This window comes from Ochlerotatus camptorhynchus, unplaced genomic scaffold, assembly GCF_037179485.1.
Source record: "Ochlerotatus camptorhynchus isolate MF236.1 unplaced genomic scaffold, CSIRO-AGI_Acam_v1.1 ptg000022l, whole genome shotgun sequence".
Classification (NCBI taxonomy): domain Eukaryota; kingdom Metazoa; phylum Arthropoda; class Insecta; order Diptera; family Culicidae; genus Ochlerotatus; species Ochlerotatus camptorhynchus.
In genome coordinates, this window is record NW_027040514.1 from 6223640 (window position 1) to 6249127 (window position 25488).

Consider the following 25488-nt stretch of genomic DNA (forward strand, 5'->3'; position numbering starts at 1 on the left):
AAAGGAAAAAATCATAACATCGCCCCCCAAAAATTTAAGCCCACCAGGGAAGAAAAAGAACAAAAAGTGAAATTATATATAGGACAAAGAGATCAAAATAAAGAAGTGAGAAAGTTCCAAGATGGCTGCCCTCATTGTACAACGCTGCAATACAGCTGCACGGGCCGTGTGCAAGCTGTATGTGGCCAGCACTGGTACGAACACATCACTGCTGGCGCGAACCATCACCACTACCAGCCCGGTGCAAATTCAAAACAACAACAACGGCGGCAAAGGCAAACAGCTGTCGTCGGCCGACGTGAAGAAGATACCGGACAGCGAAGTCAGAAAGTCCGTCTTCATCTCCCAGTCGAACGATATCTACTCGAACCTGGCCCTGGAGGACTGGATCTATCGGAACTTTGATTTCGCCCATCATCACATCCTGATGCTGTGGATCAACTCGCCGACGGTGGTCGTTGGGCGCCATCAGAACCCATTTGCCGAGGCCAATGTGTCGGCACTGATGCGCAATGGGATGGAACTGGCCCGCCGGAACAGCGGCGGAGGAGCGGTCTATCACGATCTGGGCAATCTGAATTGTACCTTCTTTACGCCACGCGCTCGGTACGATCGGAAGTACAACTTGAATCTGATCACCAGGGCGCTGTACCGCGAGTACGGTATCAGTGCGGACATCTCCGACCGGGACGATATCACCGTGATGGGCAAGAAGGTGAGTGTAAACGCACAAGGGGTGGTGTTGGGAACTGGTTTTCTTGTATAGGTATATGCTGTTCGGTGTTGTGTGTTAGAACACTATGCTAGCGCATAGGAAGGAGCGGACAGAGGCTGATAAAAACGGGTCTAGAGTCGAATGGAAAATTCCATCGCTATGATGCTCGGATGTACGTTGTATGATTTTCATTCAAAGTGTTTTTATGTTACTTCATACGCGAAGTTAGCGTTTTCAGAGTTGGTTGGAAATGCTAACATGAAGCTTTATAGCGAATCCGTTTATTATTCAGTTCTAACCTGGATCGGGTATCAATATTGGGTCTGCTTGTTTTCTGACAAACGTCAGTTTGCTCGTTTGTTTTTAAAAACTAGCTCAGGTTGAGGTTCGCACTGACAAAAAGTTCGGTTTCGCACTGGGTTGGAACTGATTCCAACCCCGTTAATAAACGAATTCGCTATTAGTGTGATAATTTATTTGCTAGAGAGAATGATCTTTAGAAGAGGGTAGGTGGATAGTTCCGTTAGAGTACGGCAGTATGAAAATTGAATAGAAGTTGAAAATGAGCGAAGGGCCATTAATGCGACAGTTTTTGAAGTCAGACGCACATCTTTTGCCTAACCCGTACGATGTACGCGGAGACTTGAAGTATGTCTTCAAGTCTACAGGCAAAAGATGTGCGTCCTCCTTCTGCTCATAACTGACTGCGGCTGTGGATAAGTTCTAGCGACGTTTCATCACTACCTAAAGCCCCACGTTTTGCGAGAGCATTTCCAGTCGATGTGATTATCACACTAAAGCTTCATGTTAGCATTTCCAACCAACTATGATTTTTCAATTTATTGGGTTCAATTCGTGCAAAAAGTCACAGATAAAAATATTTCGTTAATTCAACCGTTGCATATGCGATCGTTTTACTTTAAGTTATTCATTGAAAAAGTAAGAGCTGAACTTCACATGTTCATGTCAATTCATGTCTCAGTTCATTAGATAGTAAATGCTACGCTGATGTGCGCTTTATTTGCAGTATAGCGTGGATTTTTCTCCCACTAGTCTGGTTCAGTTTTAATTTTATTTGATGTTTCATGATATTGGACATAACACATTTTACAAAACCACAGATTTGATAAAAACAAATTTTTAAGGACTTTGCAAAATTTTGAAAGCTCATGAAATTGAATGAATGAATTTGATGGGGATTTAAATGGAACTCTTTCCAATTGGAGTTCTGGGAAGAATTGGCACCCCTCGGTGGTACTTAGTATGGGAGCGAGTTGTCAATTTGGTAGTGAACTACCTTTTCAGCATAATTTGGTTCCTTAGGGGTATTGAGGTTATTGAATATTCGTAATCTGCATATCAAATGGAACCAAAATCCGAAATTTTATCAATTTTGGAGCACTGGATCTATTTTAAATAAATGTGTTTGAATCAGAGTTGCAACCTATCACAATCACGATCGTCAAACAGCTGATGTGATGGTAGTAACGCTTTGTACATTCCTATCGATGTGCTCGTCGAAGCTCTCTCCATGATCATCCATCAAGTTGACGAAAGAAGTAAAAAGCAACTGGTGAATGTCGTCTTCTGTTGTGATCCATCACCGATCTGGTCATTCCCGACAATCACGACACTCATCTGTGCTCGTTTTCAAGCAGTTGCTGGTTTGCTTGCTTATGTGAGTGTGTTGGTCAGTGAGCCCAACAGCTTCCGTTTAATGGTGCCTGCTTTGTTTGTACCTGTCGAGACGAATTTGGAATACGCAGGCATTGTTTTCATATTCTTCTGTCGTTTCACTTTTCTCATGATCGTACTACAGAAGTCTTCACTGTTTTCGTTGTGCATTTCATCATCAGCAACGAGTGTAACTTTTTACTTGTGAGCAACGACCATTACTGGTGATTGTTGTTTGCCATGGCTCTGCCACTCACTGCGTGACAAAACCTTCTGTCAGCGATAGTCGGTTGATGCGTAGACGAGTGTCACGTGAGAGTTATGATATTTTGCATCACTGGTTTGAATTAGCAAATCACCCCTATTCTGTATTTCGTTTCGAACGAAATTCTCATACAAAAAAATATTTTTTTGTATGAGAATTTCGTTCGAAACGAAATTCAGAATAGGGGTGAATATCACCATCTTAGCGCCCCTCGATGGTACTTTGTATGGGAGTGAACTGTCAATTTGGTAGTTTTGTAACAAACAGTGAATCTTGATTTTAAAATCGAGATGCAAGTAAATGGGATCGAAAAAATATCGTTTTACTCAGAAAACGAAGCTCTTTCAGATGATATATAAAAGGCGATAATTGTTTCAAAATTAAAGAACCCAATTGTGAGGAAAATACCAACTTGAATCTACTTTCAAGGTAGTTCTGAGGAATTCCAGGCTCAATGTGAAACGTAAAGAGAATATCAAGGTAGATCTGTCTTAGTAGAATTCCAACAAAGCCACTGAATAGGATTCAAAGGAAATTTTAATGAAAATCCATTGGAATTTCTGAGCTAAACTCCTAAGGAATTCTGATGAAATTTGGAATAGAATACTGAGAATAATTTCAAGAAGTTCTTTAGAGAAAAATAAGCCGGAGCAGAACTTCATGGTGGTAAATTGCGAATAATTGCAGGAGAGCTTCAAAATAATCCGGAGAAGCTTCCCAACAGAGTTTTGATTCGGATGCAAACTAATTTTGAGGAGAATTTCATACTAATTAAATGAAAACTCATACTTTCATACTAATTAAAAGAAAACTCTGATAATAATTCCACGAGAATTCTGAGGAAAATTCCAATTCTTTAGATCGCCGCATTTGAACTCTCCACAGCAGCTTGCTTTTGGAGTTAATTTCCAAGGGAATACTTATAACAGTTTCTAGGGAATTAATCGTTGGAAATCGTTTCTGCACTTATTGGCCATCACTGTTGAGTGTGTGGTGACATCTATTAAAAATTACACAAACTGTTTTCCATGGGTTGTAAACAGAGGAAAGTGCAGTCAACAAACATAGAAATTCCTTTCTCAGACTTCAAAACATATCTGGTAACTCTACTTATGCATTTCTCAACATAAAACTTGCTTCCCTAATAAAAAATAACCATAAACGAACGATAACCCAAATCATTGAACTATTCCACAAATGGTTTGGATGATACCCAGAACACGTCGTTAAGCAAATTAACCATACAATTTTTATTAGGGTTGCTAAGCCCCGCCCCAGTCAGAAAAAAAATGCGTGAAATTCTGGTTGAGGCTGGGCATATCAAGCAAGCTGTGGATTCTTGGACGTCTTGGATTCCTCACAACGCTCGCTCTGAAGCTATTGGTACGAGAAAGTTTCTCGCACGAGCTTAAACGTCTGAAGAATGGCAGAGAAGCTCGAGAACCATCAAATATACTGGCAGCCGGCTTCGTCACGCATCGATTCCTACCCGTCGCAAACACCCGAAAATTCTCACACATCGTCGTTGTCCACTACCATCGTAAGATGCTGCATGGTGGACAGCAGTTCATGATTTCGTCTATACGAGAACGATTCTGTCCAACAAGCGTCCGGAAAGTCATCCAATAGTCCGCACCCTGTCTTAGAGTGAAGCCGAAAATTCCAGCAGACTTCCGAGCCCTTGCCATTGAGAGAACCCACAAGGCTACGCTGTAAAGGAGAAACTCGCATGCACATTCAATCATTTATGGATGCCTCTCGATAACCACATGCAACAGACCACCTTGATGATAAACATGCACACTACTTTCCAACTATGCTGCGAATCCAGTATGTCTGCTGTCGCTCCTGGCTGCTTCGTTATCGTTCCTGGCGCTTCGATCGTCGTAAAATGGCTCACCTTCAAAATGTGCTCTCCTCGTCACCGTTCGTGATCACACCGCGAAACGCACAATTGGACCGCCGAAAAATGCACTGCAATGCGCCAACAATTTTTCTATTGCGCCAAAGCTTATTCACTTCATACACTGAGTCACGCTTGACCGCAGAATATAGAGGATGTTCCTGAATATACAGTTTAACAGCACGTAATGTTGTGAACAACTTCAATGACAGTTGTCCAGCAATGCTCCCATTTTATTTACAACGATCGAATGAACGTGATTGTGCCGAAGGTGTGCCGATGGATGTGCCGAATCTAATTTCGGCACAATGTGCTGAGTGACTTACCCCTTGGTAAGAAGCCAGTTGTCTTCTCTTCCTCTTAGACGAGCACCGAAAAACTACATGCCAGCACTAAGCAGCCCGAGCTAAAAAAATAAATAAAATAAAATAAAAGCACGCAGCGGAGCAAAAACACATAACCGTTCTTGACCGATTCTCAAAGCGGTCCCCTCCATTGCCCAACAAACAATTCAGAGTCACAAATAAGCATATATAGTGAATAAATGCTTTATAACAGTGTACAATACTGAATAAAACGGGTTGTCAAATTATGTACTGAAAAAACCTCATTAAGATCGATAGATGCGCCTTTATTCCGCTATTTGCTCTGATTTGATTAATATACTTATTGAAAGCTATACAAACGATGACTGTCTTCCTGATTCAACACCAGAAGTTTGATCTTATAACAAACTGAATAAGTGTTATTTGCACATACATTGACGCTTTAATTCGACTGTTTTCAATTCATTTAATAGCATGCTTTATTGTACGTCTAATAATTGTTTTCTAGGTCCATTATTAGATTCCATTGCATTGCTTAACAATATTGCTGAATAAAGGTGAATACAGTCAGCATAATAGCTCTTATACCACTATTCGTCCATGTTTTAATTGCATGCTTTGTAAATGCTTTACAAACGGCGTATTAATTCATTATTCCACAACACTGTTTCAGGCAAACAACAAAACGACATTGGTTGCATAGTGGTTACCGTTTCCGCCTTCCAAGTAGAAGGTCGTGAGTTCAATCCCAGCCTCATCCCTGTTTTTTTATTTATTGTCTACACCTAATTAATTTAAATCGTAATCATAGATCGTATCGCTCACGACAACCAATTCATCGATCTATCGAAAAGAATAGCCCAGAATCCATCGAATTTAGAGAGATGGAGAGTTAACATTGGTCTCATGTAAAACAAATATGAATGAATTAATCATTCTCACATCTCCTTGAATTAGCTAGAGTTACGGCTAGGCGTGCTGATAGGTATTCAGATTCAAGCTTTTATTGCTTATGTAGCCAGAAATGCCAGGCTTATTTTGAAAAAATCTGGCAAAACCCGAAAAAAATGTCTGGCAAAAATCTGGCACAGCAAATATACATAGGGAGCTGCCAGATTTCTCAAAAAATCTGTCTGGCAGAGCTTAAATTTCTCTGGCTGTGCCAGATAAATCTGGCAACCTGGCAACGCTGTATGTAGCTGCCCATATGATGTATGCTAGGATAGCTCAGATGGCAAGGCAAGCGGTTGATGATCGGAAGGTCATGGTTCGAATCCCATCTAACGACATGTGTGTATGTATGTATATAATAAATTTTCTAGTATCTGTGTGGGTGGGTACGTGTTTCGACAGAAATAATGACACAACAATCACTAACGAGAACAACGCTGGCTTCTGTCCCATTGCATTACAATGACAAAACTTAAATTAAAGCAGTATTTTATTTCTATTCGCAATTTTAACACGTGAAAATAGTACATATCATAAGTAAGACAAAATTGTGACAAATTGTAACAAAACAGTTACAAAGCAAACCACAAAAGTCACCTATTGACTTCCATAAAAAAAAAAAAAACATTTAGAATGAAAAACAAAATGCGATCGAGTTCATATTAATATTGGCTGGAACCTGATAAGGAACCGTGCGGATGGTCACGTCCACTATATTTCACTAAACTTCAGCTTGACAACCGAGCTGTGATCGAGCTGCAAAAAATATCTGTTTTTGCAATTTCCTTTCCAGCATCGACGCATTGCCAAACGCCATGCTCGGACATGTGGACCGAAGCTGACGACGATCGGGGGGTCATTCGCCACTATATTACGCCGGTATCACGTGCTGGAAGCGTGACTTTGCTGGCGCAGAACCGGTTTTCCAATTGTTTATGTTTGCCCACATTGATTCGGTTTTGCATTTTCTACCTTTGGATGAATGTTTACTATATCCCTAATCACGTGCGCGCGCGCTTATTGCCAGGTTTAGTACCGGTTTGCGCCAATGTTGGTCGAAATGGGTGTGCACCGATGCTCCTTATCAGGCTGGTTGATGGGGGCGATTGAATACACAGATGCGGATTAGTATGATCCTTGAATCAAACCGGTGAACTCGTTTTTGGAACTGACTTGCTTTTCTGGATGGTTAGTTCCAAGTTGAGGTTCATTCAACTTGTATTGAAAGCCAAACAGTCAACGACATTGGCGATTGGCATAGGTTATTTCCATTAACTGCATTAATAACGGATCCGTTGTCCAAGGTTCATTGAGTCGCCGCGTGTGCATGTGTGTCAATTGCTTTGTTTTCTGTGTACTCGTGCGTTCTTGAGCTTGTTCTGTCAGTTGTTTATCTTCATCGTCTTTTTCGGTGTTACCGAAAAGAAATGTTTGCCTCTTGGTTTTTTGCCATTAACTTGAAATTTCCTGACAGTCGGGATACTTACGTACATCCATTAGCGGGTTGACGTGCGAGCTGTCCCATAAATATAGGGGGTTCAGTTGTGCGTGTTTTCAAAATGAAAAACGCGATTTCTTTCTCTGTGGTCTCTGTTCACGTTCGGGACGCGTGGCTGCATTTTCCCTCGGCTGCACGTCACTAGTCTTCCACATTGGAAACGTACATTTTTAGAAAAAAAAAATCGTTCTTTCAAATGATAAAATCTAATGCCAATTTCCATCTCCTTCCCATTACAGATCTCAGGCACCGCGGCTAAACTGGGTCAACCTAACGCATACCATCACTGCACCCTGCTGGTCAACTCGAACAAGCTTCATCTGGGAGAATCTCTGGTCAAAGACAACGTAAGTACCAACTGCACCCGTCTAATAGCTCGAGCTTGTTGCCATATCATAAATTTTTATAAGATCTTGATTGATGCACAAACAACTTGTTTGTTGCTTTGTCTGACCTCACACGACGATGGCAGAACATTTGCATAGAAACCGTCTCGGCCGAGAAAATGAATGTCTTATCAACCGTCACTGTAATCTACTAGACAAAATCTAGACAAACAACACTTTCAATTTCAGTTGAATGCCTAATTAAGAACCTTTCGTTGATAACGTACAAAGGAAATCCTCATCCTCAATGACACATGAGCTGCAAACACCGATTTCGATTTCCAATAAGCAGTCACCGGGAGTGATAAACTTCATCGAACTTTAGACCTTGGGCTTCCTTGCGACGTATTCCTACTAGATATAGGTTACTGCCGCATCTTAATGTGTACCGTGCATTTGGCCGAAAACAAAACAACCGGTTCCAGAAGAAGCCGGTATTGTCGGTGTTATCGGCTCTCTGACTGATTGTTCCCGGGCTATTCGACGCTGATAAGAAATCAAACAAAGCGTAGCATTCAAGACGAGTTAGCGGTAGAAATAATTTCCAATAACAAGGTAAATACGGAAAATTTTCCACAACACGAGTGCCCCAATTTCTGAAAAAATGGTGTGCAAAATGTATCATCGTTTGTTGATTTGAACTGAGTTCCGTCCGGTTAGAACCGCCAGTTTGAACTGGTTACATTCAAGTGGGTGAATAAGAAGAAGACAAGACAGAAATGGGAAGATAACAAACATGTTAAATGTGTATGATAGCTGTGGCAGCCGGTTCAAAACAACGCCAAGTGCGTAATTCGAATGATCTGCCGCCCCGAGACGTGGGGTCCAATGTCCACGAAGCATAGTGCAGGGAGGTTCAGAGCACAGACCTGCCTTCCAAGTTTTTTTTTCAAAACAAGCGGCTTTCTCTGTGTGTTGTTGCTTCGGACGACTTGTTTGCGTGATTGGATTTTGAAGCCGATAGACTCAGATATGAACTCCTTTATTTTTTTTTATTTTTTTTTTGATAATACATTTTTGTTTAATCAGGTTTGTCAGTGCGAACCGAGTACAAAGTAAGGTTATAGTTTACAGTAGAAATACTCAGAAGGAGAGTTGGGCGGAGAAAACAAAACACAATTCGGCAGCAGGGATTTGTTTCTAAATTATCTTGCAACCGTTGCTAAAACTTAGCATTTCACATAACTTTTACTTTTGATTCGATTTACGTGTAAATTAATAATTGATTGCATCGCAATATTTTGCTCATTTTTTGGTGTCATTAATTAACCAACTAAGATCAATTAACCACTTCATTCGAGCAGATAAAATGACGTTTACTACCACTCGAACTTTGAAATGAAACATTATTTTGAGATTTTTTCTTCTAGAACCTCGAGAAAAGTAGCCAACATTTGTGCGTTTTATAAAAAAATAGAAATTAGTTGGTCCAGTTTTGTGAAATCGCTAGTAGAAAGTCACGCCAAAACTGCTTGACAAAGTGGTCAATTAATCAATAGAGCTAGAATATTGCTTTTGATTCCAAAAACTAGTTGAATTTGAGAGGCACACGAAACATAAAGGTGATTTTATTTCTGTTCGATTGCAATACGCTCAAATTTAATATAGTAAGAATAAGAAATCCTCGGAAAAAATCTAATGGGTTTGGCTCTGATTTTGACAGTTCATTTGGCTCAAAAAATTCTCTCCGCTCATCTCTCCTTCTATCAGCGCTGCCATTTATACAGATTTATCTGTATTATACAGATTTTTTAATCTTAATACAGACCCGATACAGAATACAGATTTATCACAGATTTTTAAATTACAATACAGATTTATACAGATTTTTATAAAATGCTTGAGAAAAAAATCTATATCAAAATAAGTTATCAAGCAGTTCTCACTAATATCAATATATGTTATAATTTTGATATTCTTCGCATATCTTTTAGCTCTCATTTTTGTTCTGTTACCCGCATAGAAAAGAACCATTTCTAGAACAGTTCAAACTTCACTGACACCTTACTAGCTATGTTAACTTTATACAAAATAGTTTTGTTATGGTTTATGGAATGTAATAAACAGAAAAGAAACATTACTTTCTACTGTTACAGTTTCTGGTATATTCCAGCTACATTTGTTACGGTTGATCAACTACGAAACTATTTTGAACTGTTTCAAAACATTACGAATAATAGTTGTATATAAACACAACCTTACTGTTACCACATTGAAAATGGTTTATCTTCCTGTGAAAACCATAATGAGAATGGTTCAGTCAACTTTAATCGAACCGTACCTAGGTAAAGTTTTGACCATATTGATTAAGGTTTTCGAAGACCTAACCATACGAATAATGGGTGGTTAAGAACGTTCACCATACGAAATCTCACTTTTTCCCATACATTTTTTGCAAAGAAACTATGGGCTAACCACATCAGAAAAGGTTCAAGTTGGAAATGTGAAACCTATTTCCATTAACGTTCGAATAAGGTAGTACGTTTTAGAAACAACCATTGTTGTTAACCTCAATATATACTATGAACGGGTAGAAATGACCATACTTATTGACGTTATAATACTGTCGTAGCTTATGTGGAATACAGCAGATATAGTTTGTTCTTTAATTTTAATGTGATTTACAAGATTGCTTTTTGAGAATACCTCTCCCTTCACTTGGAAATTGTTTTTATTGTTCTTCAGATAAACATAGCACTAAAAAAATATACCCTGCAAAACAAACCTCCATTCTATTTTAATAAATAGATAAATTTTTACCAGCAAAATGAACCTGCTTCGATTTCCTGTTTGGGTTGATGTGAGCCAGAAGAATCAAAATTTCCAACCCATGTAGACCGCTGTTACTTATCCATGATGGTTGGGATTGTCAAAGGCCCTAGATATTTTTGTAGGAAATACATGCTATTTTAGAAATACTTTAAACTTTAAGCTGGTATTACTTACCTTATTCATTTTTCTCAACGATAAAACATGTTTTCCATTTGGAGTAGTTTTAAAAATAAAATAATAAAGCAAAAAAAAAAACCGTGAAGTCATGGCTGCCGTTCCAAAGAAAAAACATAAGGCAACCATAAGCGAAACACGTAAGCATTGTACAAGTTGTATACAACTATTATTCGTAATGTTTTGAAACAGTTCAAAATAGTTTCGTAGTTGATCAACCGTAACAAAATGTAGCTGGAATATACCAGAAACTGTAACAGTAGAAAGTAATGTTTCTTTTCTGTTTATTACATTTCATAAACCATAACAAAACTATTTTGTATAAAGTTAACATAGCTAGTAAGGTGTCAGTGAAGTTTGAACTGTTCTAGAAATGGTTCTTTTCTATGCGGGTACCTTATTCGAACGTTAATGGAAATAGGTTTCACATTTCCAACTTGAACCTTTTCTGATGTGGTTAGCCCATAGTTTCTTTGCAAAAAATGTATGGGAAAAAGTGAGATTTCGTATGGTGAACGTTCTTAACCACCCATTATTCGTATGGTTAGGTCTTCGAAAACCTTAATCAATATGGTCAAAACTTTACTTTAACTTTCACAGGAAGATAAACCATTTTCAATGTGGTAACAGTAAGGTTGTGATTTATGCGGGTAGCCATCAACTCCATCAAAATGAAATCAATTTGAGTTATCAGGAATAATGAAAACAACATAATTCTTGTTTTCATTTTGTTCTCACCCTCTGCTCGGGAACCTATCAAATTTCCATCGACAATTAATCATGTGATGGTGTTTTTGACAGCATTCACAACCAGAGGACCAACCGCTTTCGGATGCATATGGAGCTGGTAGTAAACGATTTGAGATTGTATGGGGATTTACAGTATTAATTGAATATTTCCAATATAAGCATGTATGTTAAATACAAGAAAAGTGCCCGAGCACATTAAAATGGTACAAATACAAGTACTCGTAAACATTTTACTTGCATTGAAAATGTATTTCGTAAGAAATTGCGGATTTTCTGATATTCTCCATACTGCAAAAATGATTTTACCAGCACTGGCGGGGCGACATCTCTTGACTTTTCGGTGTAAATACCACACAAATGATGTAATTAATTGTATTCATCTATATTAAAAATATCAAATAGTAATGAACTCGTGCACTTTTTTGCATTTAAAACTGCTTATCAGGAAGATAATGAATAGAAACTAAAATCTCCATACATTTTCAAGCGGCTTCATATCACTCTTATAAATAAGTATGGACGATATCACAAATGGCGCAATTATATCCCGTATGGTTAGTACGATAGCCCGAATAGGTGGTTAAGCACTTTTTATGGTTATTTTGTATGCACTGTATTTGTAAAACAACAAAACATGATTAATTAAGAAAAAAATCGTCAATACAGAAAATACAGATTTTTTAATAGAGTGGATACAGATTTTTTATAAAACCACCTGGCAGCTCTGCCTTCTATAGTATTTCTAGTTGACAGGGATACGAGTACATTTTAAAAAATAGCCAGCAAATCAAAATCTAAAAATCTATAAAAATCTGCCATGTTTGCTGGTTTTTAGGTAGGGAAGATTCAGCAGTTTGACGAGAATTAAATCAAGTTCAAGCACTGAAGGCAAGTCTCCAAAATGTCTAAATAAAAATTTAAATTTTGGCGAAGATTGTATAGCCACCGGTATAGCTTCGAACTAAAGTGAACTCTCTACTGGATATATATATTAAAGGGACCATAGAGTAATAGAATTATCGAGTTATAGAACAACAATCCCATGGGAAATCACCATCACAGTGGCCATGACATTAACTTTCACATTATTCGATATCAAGTTAGTGGGCATCGAGTAGTTGAGAGTTGACTGTACCTGCTTATGTCAATACAACTTTTTTGAAGGTTCTATGCCACGGAAATAGTTCTTTGCTGAGTTATTAATTTTGTCCCGCTAGATTGGATTCCAGCAATTTGTAAAAGTTAATCATAAAGCGAACTGCATTAACCCATTTGGCATAGGAGAGCTGTTTACCCGGAAGCATCACCTTCAGCAGTTACTCTTCCAGATTGAGCAGAAAGGTGTATTTTTTTTTTTTTTTTTTTCCTTTGGTTTGTTTTTTCCGTCGATCTTGTTTTCCGTGCTGAGCACCAATGCTATCGACGTGCCAGGAAGGCAGCTCCCACACCTGGACCCTACCACCTATCGACCCATCAACTCATGAACCGGGGACCAACGGCTTTACTTCCCATCCGAAGGAAGGCGTGATCAGAGATGTTATGCCTCAGAACATCCCGGCGGCGCCGACTGGGATTGAACCCAGGCCTGCTGGGGTGAGAGGTAATCACGCTTACCACTACACCACCGGCGCCGTTCCAGAAAGGTGTAGTGCTGCTGAATTGTTTCCTTCGGATTGACCAGCAACGTTCGGACGACATTGGAGCAGTAGAACTTGTAACGCGCACCCAGAGCACAGATGATCGATCCGAAGTGCAGATAGTTCTTGTCGTTGAATGTACTGAACTTAACGGCGCCGCTGGTGTAGTGGTAAGCGTGATTACCTCTCACCCCAGTAGGCCTGGGTTCAATCCCAGTCGGTGCCGCCGGGATGTTCTGAGGCATAACATCTCTGATCACGCCTTCCTTCGGATGGGAAGTAAAGCCGTTGGTCCCCGGTTCATGAGTTGATGGGTCGATAGGTGGTAGGGTCCAGGTGTGGGAGCTGCCTTCCTGGCACGTCGATAGCATTGGTGCTCAGCACGGAAAACAAGATCGACGGAAAAAACAAACCAAAGGAATGTACTGAACTTCAACCAGTGATCGCCACCCGTCTGGATAATCGCCGGGTAGCACATGTCCAACTAGTTGGTATCCACACCGGAGACGTACCTTTTGTTCGTCAGAGCCTGCTCGACACCCTGCGACAGTTTGCCATGTGTTACTTTCTTATCTGCATCGATAATATCTCCATGATGTGATCCTTGAGGTACTTGTTGAATACGTCTACCGTCACCAGGCCACAAGCCTTCTTCTTCTTCTTCTTCTTCTTCTTCTTCTTCTTCTTCTTCGCATTTCAAACTTATTGCATATCGCATCGCATATTAGCTTATTGCGTGCTCTCAACTTAGTGTTCTAAGATGCACTTCCACAGTTATTAATTGAGAGCTTTCAATGCCTGCACCATTTTTGCATTGGTATAATTGTGTGGCAAGTCCAATCATACTTCTATGACCAGGGAAGTCGAGAAATTTTCCAACCCGAAAAATTCCTAGACCGGACCGGGAATCGAACCCAGCCACCTCCAGCATGGTATTGCTTTGTAGCTGCGCCTTTACCGACTGAGCTAAAGGAGGCCTCCACAAGCCTTCTTGATGGTGATAACCTCGGAGTGCTCCTTGGAGCACATGATGTACCCGATTGGGACGCTGATGTCAACCGTGTTGAAGCTCTTGTCGTTGACGAAAGCTCGCCACGAGTCACAGAAGTTGTCCTTGGATCCCTTGATTGCTTCCAGCAGCTTTTCAAAATTGGCCTTGTCTTTCGTAATCGTATCGGTCAGCTCGTATCCCAGCAGCCAGGTCTGCAGCGAGGTGGATTTGCTGTAAATGGTTTCCTCGTCTACGCCGACCGCCGTCAGAATGCAATCCACCTTCTGCAGCGAATCATCTTGGGAAAACTCTGGTTCCTTATCGAGCACGATATTCGACATTTTCGGGGCCGTTCCATTATCGCATCCAACGGTTTTCGATGCGGGGACACTTTCGGTTGCTCTCCGGTTTTTTGACGTAGGACTACGTCTTTGATTTCTATATGAGGGTACACTTTGTGAAAACCGAAAATGGAACATGTAACAAATTAAGAAAGATTTTGAGCGTTAATAACTCAGCTGCCCCTGGTCCAATTTCAATAATTTTATCACCAAGTGATCAGAAATATGGCTACGCATCGATAAAAATGCTTCCAAATGTTGATTTTCAACAAGAAACTATTAAAAAAATGGCAAATGTCCAGCATTGTCCAAAAGCGTCGAATTAACTAACAAATCCACCAATTACCTACATGCATATGCTGCTTCCCCAGCACAGTCGTCAGAGAGTAGTAAGTAGACGAAACAAGTCGAAGTGGCATTCGCCTCCGATCCTCGGGCGCGTGCGAATAGGGAGGATGGAATTGCGTAATATTTTGCACACTCATCGCCATACTCAGAACCACACGCTCCCAACGACCACACCACTGTGTGGTGGTGTTCGGTCGTCGAAATTAGTAGCAGCAGTAGCAGTGCTTTCGGCGTGTGGTGTTGAAAATTGTTCTCCAGTAACAACGAAAGGCTGCCTGCAAGCAGCGAGCTACAGAGCCCGCATAAACAACCATCAAAGGAGGAAGAAGCTGTACCGCTATGCTATGGATCGGAATCAGTAGCTCTTCGTGAGTCGCTGCGGGTCGGTCATCTATGCCAAGCGTGTCACCCTCGCTCCAAACGACATACAGCTCGACAGCCTCATCCGTGTTGAACACCTAGCTCAGAATTACTCATCCATCACTATAAAACGGTCCTTTTCAGGGCCACCAAAAATTTGTTAAAGAGCATTATTTGGACATTGGTCAAGGTCATCAGTTCCCGCAAGCAGCTAGCTATCAAGGCTCAACCTGTCTATAGAAGGTGTGGAATTGTAGGCCTGAATATATTGGTGCAATTAGTTTTTCCTCGGCTTTCATTCCGCACGATTCGTTTCTTTCGTTTAAGTTCCAGAACTCCCACCGCTAGGCTAGGATCGGAACCAGTAGCTCGTCGTGCTCAGCTCAGCATTACTCAACCATCACACAAAAAGGTTAAGAGTATTATTTGGACATTTGTCAAGGTCATCAGTTCCCGCAAGCAGCTAGCTATCAAGGCTCAACCTGGTCTCTATAGAAGGTGTGGAATTGTAGGCCCGAATGTATTGGTGAGATTAATCATCGTCCGACCATTTTCCAGAACACGCTGGTAGGAAGTGTTAAAAATCCATATAGAATTTGAGAGAAGTGGGAATAATTCGCTTTGGGTGTATATTCAGTCCTCAGAAAACCAATAAAATCAAATTTGTGAGAAAATTAGCTCTCACGAGTTCAATCTCTCGAAGTCCCTCCTTTTTTACATTTTCTGCACAAACGACACTTTCCGCCCCGCCCCATTCATATAATTCGGAAGGAATTCCTGTGAGGGGTGAATTGAATACACTCTAATACCAAAATGCACAAAACTTAAAAATTCATAAATATCGGGTAGATGAATCGAAAATACTCAAGTTGACAGTCCCTTGGATTCTCTTCATCAACTTTCTCTTTGAAATAAATACTAAAAATTTTATACGCTTACAAATAAAAAACGGAAAGAGTTAAGATAATTGATGATTGATCAATTAAAAGAACTAAATGTTCACATTTGTTCCGTCCACTAGCGGTCCTACGTCAAGCTTCCGTTCGTGCCCCTAGGCACAGATCCTTCTACTTTTTTTCTTTGTTGTGTCCTGTTGGACGGCTGATACCGCTCACGGTCCATCTCGTCAGCATTCCTCCTTGGTTGTCGCTAGACCGATGTTAAGGCCCAAACGAAACGAAAAAGCCCAATCTGAGTAAGCCTACTTGTCGGATTAAAAACTAGGTAGAACCAAATCGACATCGGTTAGGCTTCTTGATGTCATTTGTGACAACTGTCAAACTTTCCGTTTCGGTTCCACTTCCGTCCGCATTGCGTTCGGGCCTTTATCCTTGCGATTGCAAACCAAAACATTCAAGCTCTCAGAAATACCGGGTTGCCAAATATACCATAATATTCGTATTTTACAAAAAAAAATCGCACAATCGGCACAATCAACCCCCTGCAATGCGATCCAGTTCTTGAAACTGCCGAAAACATCAGTAACACTGGTGATCCATAACATATTTAAGCTATACCATGTAACATTAAATGCGGCACAGTGGCAACAAATGTAATGCCTTCAAAACCATTATTACTTTTCCGCAATGGACAATCAAAAAATGATTTAGATGTTTGCGAATTGAGGAGCACAATTTGCGTGAATCAGCTTTCCTATAATGTTATCTAGAAAACTCTATCTATTTTCCGCAACGCTGCGCGACATGCACAGTTCGAAAAAGTAGTGTAAATTTCTGTTCAATATGATGCACATAAATGGAGCATCACATATCATATACGTTTACATTATATATCATGTAAAGTTCTGGCACAAATATTGTATACAAAAACCCATCTTTGTAAATAACATTGTTTGCAAGTTCCTCGGTTGCGTGAAATGAAATACAAGTCTACGTGAATGAATGTTTACATCACAGTTAAAATTCAGAATTTTTATCTGTGTGTACCAAGCTTAATCATAGAGGAAAAGGAGGGGCTGTCAAATTAGCACCAGAACACCAGAGAAATTTGGCTTCACTCGAGTTGTTCGCAGATGACAGGCGTTGCAGTCCTGTGGACACAATCGGCACACCTGCGGCACACTGAGACAAATGTTGACCCAATATTGGTGTGTGGAGTGACCTATCCCTTGCACCTGGCAGTTTCGCGTGCAACGTCTGTGATGCGGTCATCAAGGAAGAGATCAAGGCATGGACCGTTTTATAGCCGATGAATACCTTAGCTGTATTCGTGGCAAAACTACAGTGAAGGCTATGTGGAAGACCCTCGACGTTTGCAAAAAAAACAGCAATGAAGCAGATTGCTAGACTACACCTGAAGGAAGGAGTTTCGATGCGCGCTCATCTCCTAGAGTTCGAAGACTTGTAGCCGTCATAAAGTTGGCTAGCCGAAATCGGTCTACTAGAGCGTTCCGTAGATTGGTTTTTAAACAAATGGCTTAAGCGCCACCTCCATAGAGGACCACTTGTCGTTTCGGATGCCCGGCAAACTCAAAACCCCAGGCGAGTTCAGTCTAATGCAAAGGATTGGAACGCGCTAGTAGACATAAAGTACTTTAGATTCAAAAGAAAACACTAAATCCAACCGAATGAAAACTAACCACTAACTAAAACTACCGGAGCGAATGCACTGGACGACCTGTTCTCAGCACAGGTCAAGCTCTTCCCCAAACACAAAATCTACACGCTTCAGGACAGAAACGGTGGACTGAGATTCCCAAGCAGTCCGACTTGGAGTAAAACCAAACAACGAAAACTACAAGAACGAACGAAACGTGAGAAACTTCTTCAGACCAGTGCACTCATTGAACGGGAAATTCTAACCTAACAATCAACACAATTATTTAGCAGAATTAAAAAGCATTTATTTAGAAAAACTAATAGAACGAACATTTTATTACCTAAACATTTTTATCCGGGAACCATCGTTCTTCTCTTTACTCTCTCTCTAATTCCCTACCTAACTGTGTGGATTTCTAAATGGCTATTTATAACTGGCGCTTCATCTAGATTTAATGCATGCATGCGGACATTGTACAGTTCTACTCACGCTTCTGCTTTACCGACTGCTCTTCACCAACTGCGTTGCGTGGGGATATCCCGGTGGTTGGGAAAAGTGCTCACCTGGAGCGCGATATAGACGGTGCAGCTCCCTTCTAACTCCGGCCGAAGTTAGGTCCTTTAATACCGACGCGTGGGGTCAGGGTAGTGGTAATATCGAGGGGGCGCGGTATGCCGAGCGGGAGGTGGGACGAAACTAGAAACAAAAAGCCGTCAAACGGCTGTACAACTGGATGAGCGCATTGTTGAAAAACCGCATAGCAAATCATTTACCTTTTTGTTGAAACTTAAATCGCGCACAGTATCGCAGTAGCCTACTAAACTTATTCAGTAGTAACTACACCTAATCAAAAGGAATTAACGAACAATTAATTACACTGAACTTTAAGACACTTCTCACATTTAAATATACCTCTACAAACACACCGCGAAACTATTAAAAAAAAACTTCACAGTCCTGCCTCTTCCACGGGTTGGATTAAAGTGGACGAGAAAGAACTTGGGATTCCTCAGAAAGGCCGCTAACAATTCTTGGCCTTCGTTCCGGAAACCGAAAAAACGATCAAGGCGATCTCCGATTACCTTCCGATTCGATCAGAGATACTACCTCTTTTCCTCCCAAGTATCCCACATCTGTCTAGCTCATTCCAATTTTTAACTTAAAGTATTTTTCTTATTATTAAATTTCCGACGACAAGTAATCCTACTGGGAGATTATACTCAATCCCACGGATCAAATTTCATGCCACCTCAAATGAGAAAACTTACGCGCCTAGTGAGCGGATGAACAAAATAATGAGTGAAATTTCATGCAGGGATAATTTAATCTTGATATGAGTTCACCAGTTGCATACAAGTGAATTGGGATAGGTCGTGTCGTTTCGAATAGTAACAGTGAACATTTGTAGCATTTGAACTTCATGCTACATTAATTTAATATCTAATCAGAATACCGCTACAGACTTTATTCGTCAACTTCAAATGGCTGAATCGAGTGACGGCGCTAGAGAATCTTGCGAAGCAGGATATGACATACGAGCTGATGAAGTCACGATTGATCAACGACGAGTCGAAGCGGAGTGATCAATTATCGAAGATTCATACATTTTCGGCTTTTGTGTTTCGGCCTGTTGTGATAGGTTCATACATTTTCGGCCTTTGGTGATTCAGCCTTCTGTCCTTATCTCCTTATTTGATCCTCAATTTGGTATTATTTTTAAAATCTAATGGAGAGGAAATTTTGTTCAATTTAGTACTAATCAAACGGGTATAGTACTAAATGACCTAGCTGATAAAGGGTGATACGGTCAAAATTTGGTCAAGGGAAAACGCGTGTAAATCGGTGAAATCGTTTATTTAAAAAATCAAATTAAATTTCTTTTTCAAGTTCAATTAGTATAAAATTCAGGAAAAATATTCAGTTAGGCTTCCGCTTTTCCAAATCCGAATTGCCGGGCCTTACGCTTGACCCCTGCCATCAGATTTTGTACAGCCACCTTCTTCGCCGCAGAAAGCCAGTTTGCCTTGAACTGCTGCTCGCCCTTAGCAGTTTTTTTGGTCTTCTTTAGGTTCCGCTTGACAATAGCCCAGTATTTCTCAATTGGGCGGAGCTCTGGCGTGTTGGGAGGGTTCTTGTCCTTGGGAACCACCTGCACGTTGTTGGCGGCGTACCACTCCATGGCCTTTTTACCGTAATGGCAAGATGCCAAATCCGGCCAAAACAGTACGGAACAACCGTGTTTCTTCAGGAAAGGCAGCAGACGTTTATTCAAACACTCTTTCACGTAAATTTCTTGGTTGACAGTCCCGGAAGCTATGAAAATGCTGCTTTTCAAGCCACAGGTACAGATGGCTTGCCAAACCAGATATTTCTTTGCGAACTTCGACAGTTTCATGTGCTTGAAAACATCTGCTACCTTTCCCCTTCCTTTTGCCGTATAAAACTCCTGTCCCGGAAGCTGCTTGTAGTCGGCTTTGACGTAGGTTTCGTCGTCCATTACCACGCAGTCAAACTTCGTCAGCATCGTCGTGTACAGCCTCCGGGATCGCGCTTTGGCCGTCGTATTTTGTTTATCATCGCGATTTGGAGTCACTACCTTCTTGTAAGTCGATAGTCCGGCTCGTTTTTTGGCTCGATGCACGGTTGTAGACGATACACCCAGCTTATTTGCGGCATCTCGGAGAGAGAGGTTAGGGTTTCGCTTGAAACTACCGGCAACTCTCTTTGTCGTCTCAGCGGCTTCCGGTTTTCGATTTCCCCCCGATCCAGACTTCCTGGCTGTCGACAAACGTTCCCTAAACACTTTAATTACATTTGTAACGGTTGATTTGGCAACTTTTAGCGATTTTGCCAACTTTGCGTGCGAGTAGCTCGGATTTTCGCGATGCGCGAGCAAAATTTTGATACGCTGCTCTTCTTGCTTGGACGGCATTTTGACAACTGAAGAGTGAATTCCAAAATCAAAATAGGAGCAACATTCTACACACACACACACCTTCAAAATGAGGGGTGTTCAGGTTTTTTAAATGCAAAATTGAAAGAAATACGTCAAGTTGATATTGACCAAATTTTGACCGTATCACCCTTTAATACAATTAACATTGAAATTTGAGATTAAAATTAGCAGTACTGGAATTCCCTTCTTGGAGCCGGAGATATGAAGCAGGTGCCGATTATCGTTCTGCAACCGAAAGTACCGCCCTAATCCTTTGGAACTTCTTAACATGCACATCTCCATGGAGCCCTGCGAGTTAGAAAAGCATTGAACTCCCAAAAAAATTAAGAGGTTGTATCCAAGACTCCACCGTAGATTTGACGTAGGATAACGTAGGATCGGTATCAATATTTGGCGACTATGCTAGGGGAACCACTATTTGCAGGCAATCGGAGATAATTTTAATCACCATTGCAACAGTTGGACATTGACCTATTAGAGAAAATCTCTTAAATAAAGAATTAAAAAAAAAAAAAAAAAAAATTGACCCATTAGAAATTGATAAAGTATTCATTTAGTAGAAAAATTACCAATCGATTGGTTTGTTTAGAATTAAAATCCATCCGCTATTGACAGAATAAGTGGTGAAAACCTGACCACTTTTCGTAACGCGGTCGATTTTGTTTTTTTTAATTGCCTTGCCAATATGTTGCCGAAAGACTTAATTCTACGTCAAAATTAATAAATAAACTTTCAAAAACGAAATGTCTTTACTACATCCATATATTATCGTCGTTCACACGGAAGTCCAATTCTCTATTCGAGCCCATTCTACTATTCAAAGAAGTGACTAATTCCCGCCTTTTCTCTTGGCTGCTTATTTCCAGGCCGAAGTCATCAGCAAGGCCACCGCTTCAGTGCCATCGCCAATCAAAAATTTGACCGACGTGAACCGCACCGTCAACATCCAGCAGCTCTTATCGGCCATTGGGTGAGTACAAAGCTGTGGAAGAAAAGAAAAAAAAACGAAATCTTATCAAATTACCCACCTATAAGAAATGTGGCCTTAATTTTCAACGTCTTTCTTGTCCCTACCGCACAGATACGAATTTCTGCGCACGCCGGCCACGCAACTGACGGATGGTGGTCGTGACCTGCTGATGAAACAGCTCGGTTTCCAACTGATCAATCCCACCGAGAAGTGGTTCCCCGGTATCAGCGAGCTGCGTGAGAACTTTTCCTCCTGGGACTGGCGCATTGGCAAGACGCCGAAATTCTCCGTCCAGAAGAGCATCCAGCTGAAATCGGAGGGCGCGGACCAACAACAGCATGAGATGAAGGTCAAGGTCGATGTTGAGAAGGTGCGTTGGTCGGATGCTATTTTGATTGGTACCTATATTCTATATTAATGGTTGCTTTGTTTGTTTTTTTCCAGGGTATAATCCAGGAAATCAGCCTGCTCGTCCCAGGGCAGGAACCGATTCCGGTGGTATCGAATCTGGTGGGCAAACCGTACATGGAGGACTGCTTCCATGGCATTTTGGACGCTATGAAGGGTGCCAGCACCGAGAACCTGAAGCATGCTATGGGTTTTTGAAATACCGGTAGTGCCGGTCCCGGTAACAGTCGTGACGAATGAAAGCCTATGTGACACAACTCTAACAAAAAAAAAAGTTCTAAAAAACGGCAAGTGCAATGATTCATCAAATTCCACAACAGAGCCGGCTGGCCGGGGTCGGTCGTGTATTTTTACAACCATTCGAGAAATGGCCTTCGAAGGGTTAAAGTGTGTTGGTCATTTAAAATGTAGATTTGCGGAATGGAAAAAAAAACTATCAAGGGGCGCGAGCGTAACAACACAAACAACACAGGGCGACACTTTTTGCGAAACCATTCTCTTTATCGGTTTTGTTTTTTTGTGCCACATTTTTCTTTATCACCTCGATTCCCCACGCCACCCCATTGTTCGGGCGACCGCGTGTAGTATAAAAACAACTGTCGAAACAAATCGACGGCAAAATGAAGTGCTAATCATTTTAAAATTTCGGATGCGATTCGCATTCTAATGAGGTGAAAATTGGGAAGAAAAAGAAAAAGACTGACGACAACAAATTATTTAAAATAAATTTGAAACGAGCTTGTGTACAACCGCATCGGAAGCTCCCCGAAATTCTACTCTAGAGAGGATTTTTTTTATTAGGACCAAACAAAAATTCATATAATTGTGATAATTGTACCACAGATTTATGTAGCACTGGTTAAACATGGTAATCGCGTAAATGTATTACTGTTTATAACAGTTATGCAGTTATGTGACATTGGTTAATTTTATTATCTTAACAGAAAAACAAAATGATCAAAATTTCCACTGACAAATTTAGAAATCTTGATTGAAGGAAGTTGGGAATCATCACCTTTTCAATCCTTTCATATAGTAAACATAGGCTTCTTTATTATTAGAGCGTAATTATATTTACTTTGTTCTTAGCGATTTTTTTGATTTAGTTACAAATTGGGATGTGTATTTCATTCGTGTTTAGTTTAGACTGCTAAAATTCTTATATTTAGGACACCGTTAGCCGTTAGCGTAAGCTGCCAAGAACGTTACTTTCTTTTCCTTTCTCCGCGTGGAAAACTAAGCAGAAACTTGATCAAGAATACAAACCATATCATTTATTTTTAGGATGGGTTTCTTTGACGAACGCTTACTTAGAATATTTTTTTTTTTCGTTTATTCTTTCACTAACACACACATTTTAGTTTTTGAGTTGATTCGTTTTTATTAACATTCAAAGTAACAAGAGATCTTGAATATGTGGTCTGTTGCGATGGGAGAGTTTTGCTTTTTGCACTACTGGTATGTCCCTCCAGCACCACCGATAAATAATTTGCTGAAGCTGAATCTGAGTACTAAGAAATTGGCCTGGCTACAACTCACACAATTTCTGTTCTTGACTTTATCGTTTATCGATCGAAGGCGGACTGTGCACAAATTATTAAAAGATATGTAATCCAATAACATCACTATATACTATTATTCTGTAGACATGATTAACAACAGTTAGGCTTAGGTTTGACAATACTAGTACCTTGTACGATTAATGTATTAGAGCAACAATAATATGGAAAATGTTATAAAAACCTTTAGACAATGTTTTATATGTGAAGAAGTGTATAGAGAAATTTCTTGGAAAGTGAGGTTATGTTTTGAAACTGTATATCTTGATAGAGCTGGAATTAGGGCGTAACAGAAGTCTTCCCCTACCCGATGGTGACGTTGAATTGAGTGGACGAGCCTTTACTTTCTAGAAATCATCGAGAGAAGACGTCATTGTTTACAAAAGCTGTTATTCCCTAATTCCAGCTCTATCTAGATATTTACTGGGGTCATACAATAATTTAGTGATGATGATGATGACAATGGAAACGCCTGCATATAGCAATGGGCTGTTCGAGTAGATCGACTTAAGGTAAGATAAAAGTAAACGATGCCCATAAAATTCGTAGTTAGTAGACCGTGATTGATCGAAACTTGGAACATTGCACAGAGCGTGATGGGTCATTAGGCTCAGAGTCGATGTTATAATACTGTCGCTACTTTTACAGTTGAAAATTAGAATAATCCACTAGCGAAAATTAGAACCATTTTCACTGGGTCGTCGTGCGGCATTCTTACGACGTGCCCAGCCCACCGTAGTGGCCCAATTTTTGCAATGTGGACGATGGATGGTTCACGCAGCAGCTGGTGCAATTCGTGGTTCATTCGCCTCCTCTACGTTCCGTCATCCATCTGCACTCCACCGTAGATGGTACGCAACACCTTCCGTTCAAAAACACCTCCACGAGCATAGTCCAGGTCTCGTGGCCGTAGAGGACCACCGGTCTAATCAGCGTCTTGTAGACAGTCAACTTCGTGCAGCGGCGAGTTGTATTCGACCGGAGCGTCCTCCGGAGTCCAAAGTAGGCAGGATTCCCTGCCATAATGCGTCTTTGAATTTCTCTGCTGGTATTATTTTTGGCGGTCACCAGTGAGCCCAAATACACGAACTCATCGACCACCTCGATTTCGTCACCATGAATCTAAATTCGGGGTGGGAGGGTAACATTGTCTTCCCTAGAACCTCTTCCTTTCATGTATGTTGTATTTGATGCGTTGATGGCAAGTACAATCCGCCTAGCTTCAGCCTTCGTCTGATGTACGTTTCCGCCATCGTCTCAAAGTTCCGTGCCACTATTGTCTTCTAACGCGATGTTGAATAGCAGACACGAAAGTCCATCACCTTGCCGTAACCCCCGATACTCGAACAACGCACATCACTCGATCCATCGTCGCCTTGACCAATCGCCATCTGCCATATCTGATCTCGATCGATTGTGTCGTATGTGGATTTGAAATCGATGAACAAATGATGTGTGGGCACGTTGTATTCGCGGCATTTCTGCAGAACCTGCCGAATCGCGAAAATTTGGTCCGTGGTTGCGCGGGCACCCATGAATCCTGCCTGGTATTGCCCCACGAACTCTCTTGCAAATGGTGACAGGTGGCGGCATAGAATTTGGGAGAGTAACTTGTAGGCGGCGCTCAGCAGTGTGATCGTGCGGTAGTTGCAGCAATCCAACTTGTCGCCTTATTTGTAGATTGGGCATACGACACCTTCCATCCACTCCTCCGGTAAAATCTCCTCCTTCCAAATCTTGGCAATTACCCAGTGCAGCGCTCTAGCCAGTGCTTCCCCACCGTATTCTAATAGCTCACTTGGTAGTTGATCTACACCAGTTGCTTTGTTGTTCTTCAACCGACCGATCTCCTCCTCAACTTCTTGAAGATCAGGGGCCGGTAGCCTGTCATCTTCTTCGCGTGCCCCAAGGTCTGTTGCCGTGTCACCTTCTTTTTTTTTCTGGC

General features: G+C 40.9%; 1 protein-coding gene across 1 annotated transcript; it reads left to right on the forward strand.

Annotated features, from left to right (window-relative positions):
* Nucleotides 1-25: 25 nt before the first annotated feature.
* Nucleotides 26-23726, forward strand: Lipt1 (Lipoyltransferase 1). The gene is made up of 5 exons (XM_065227537.1): nt 26-715; nt 7572-7679; nt 21473-21576; nt 21688-21946; nt 22021-23726. The coding sequence occupies exons 1-5, from the start codon at nt 122-124 to the stop codon at nt 22180-22182; spliced, it is 1227 nt and encodes a 408-aa protein (XP_065083609.1). The 5' UTR covers nt 26-121; the 3' UTR covers nt 22183-23726.
* Nucleotides 23727-25488: the final 1762 nt, after the last annotated feature.

What these genes read in the sequence shown, in the direction of transcription:
- Lipt1 (XM_065227537.1), top strand. Translation starts at nt 122, where the DNA reads ATGGCTGCCCTCATTGTACAACGCTGCAATACAGCTGCACGGGCCGTG. An exon ending in AATCTCTGGTCAAAGACAAC is followed by an intron (nt 7,680 to 21,472) that starts GTAAGTACCAAC and finishes GCTTATTTCCAG; the next exon opens with GCCGAAGTCATCAGCAAGGC. An exon ending in CAGCTCTTATCGGCCATTGG is followed by an intron (nt 21,577 to 21,687) that starts GTGAGTACAAAG and finishes CCTACCGCACAG; the next exon opens with ATACGAATTTCTGCGCACGC.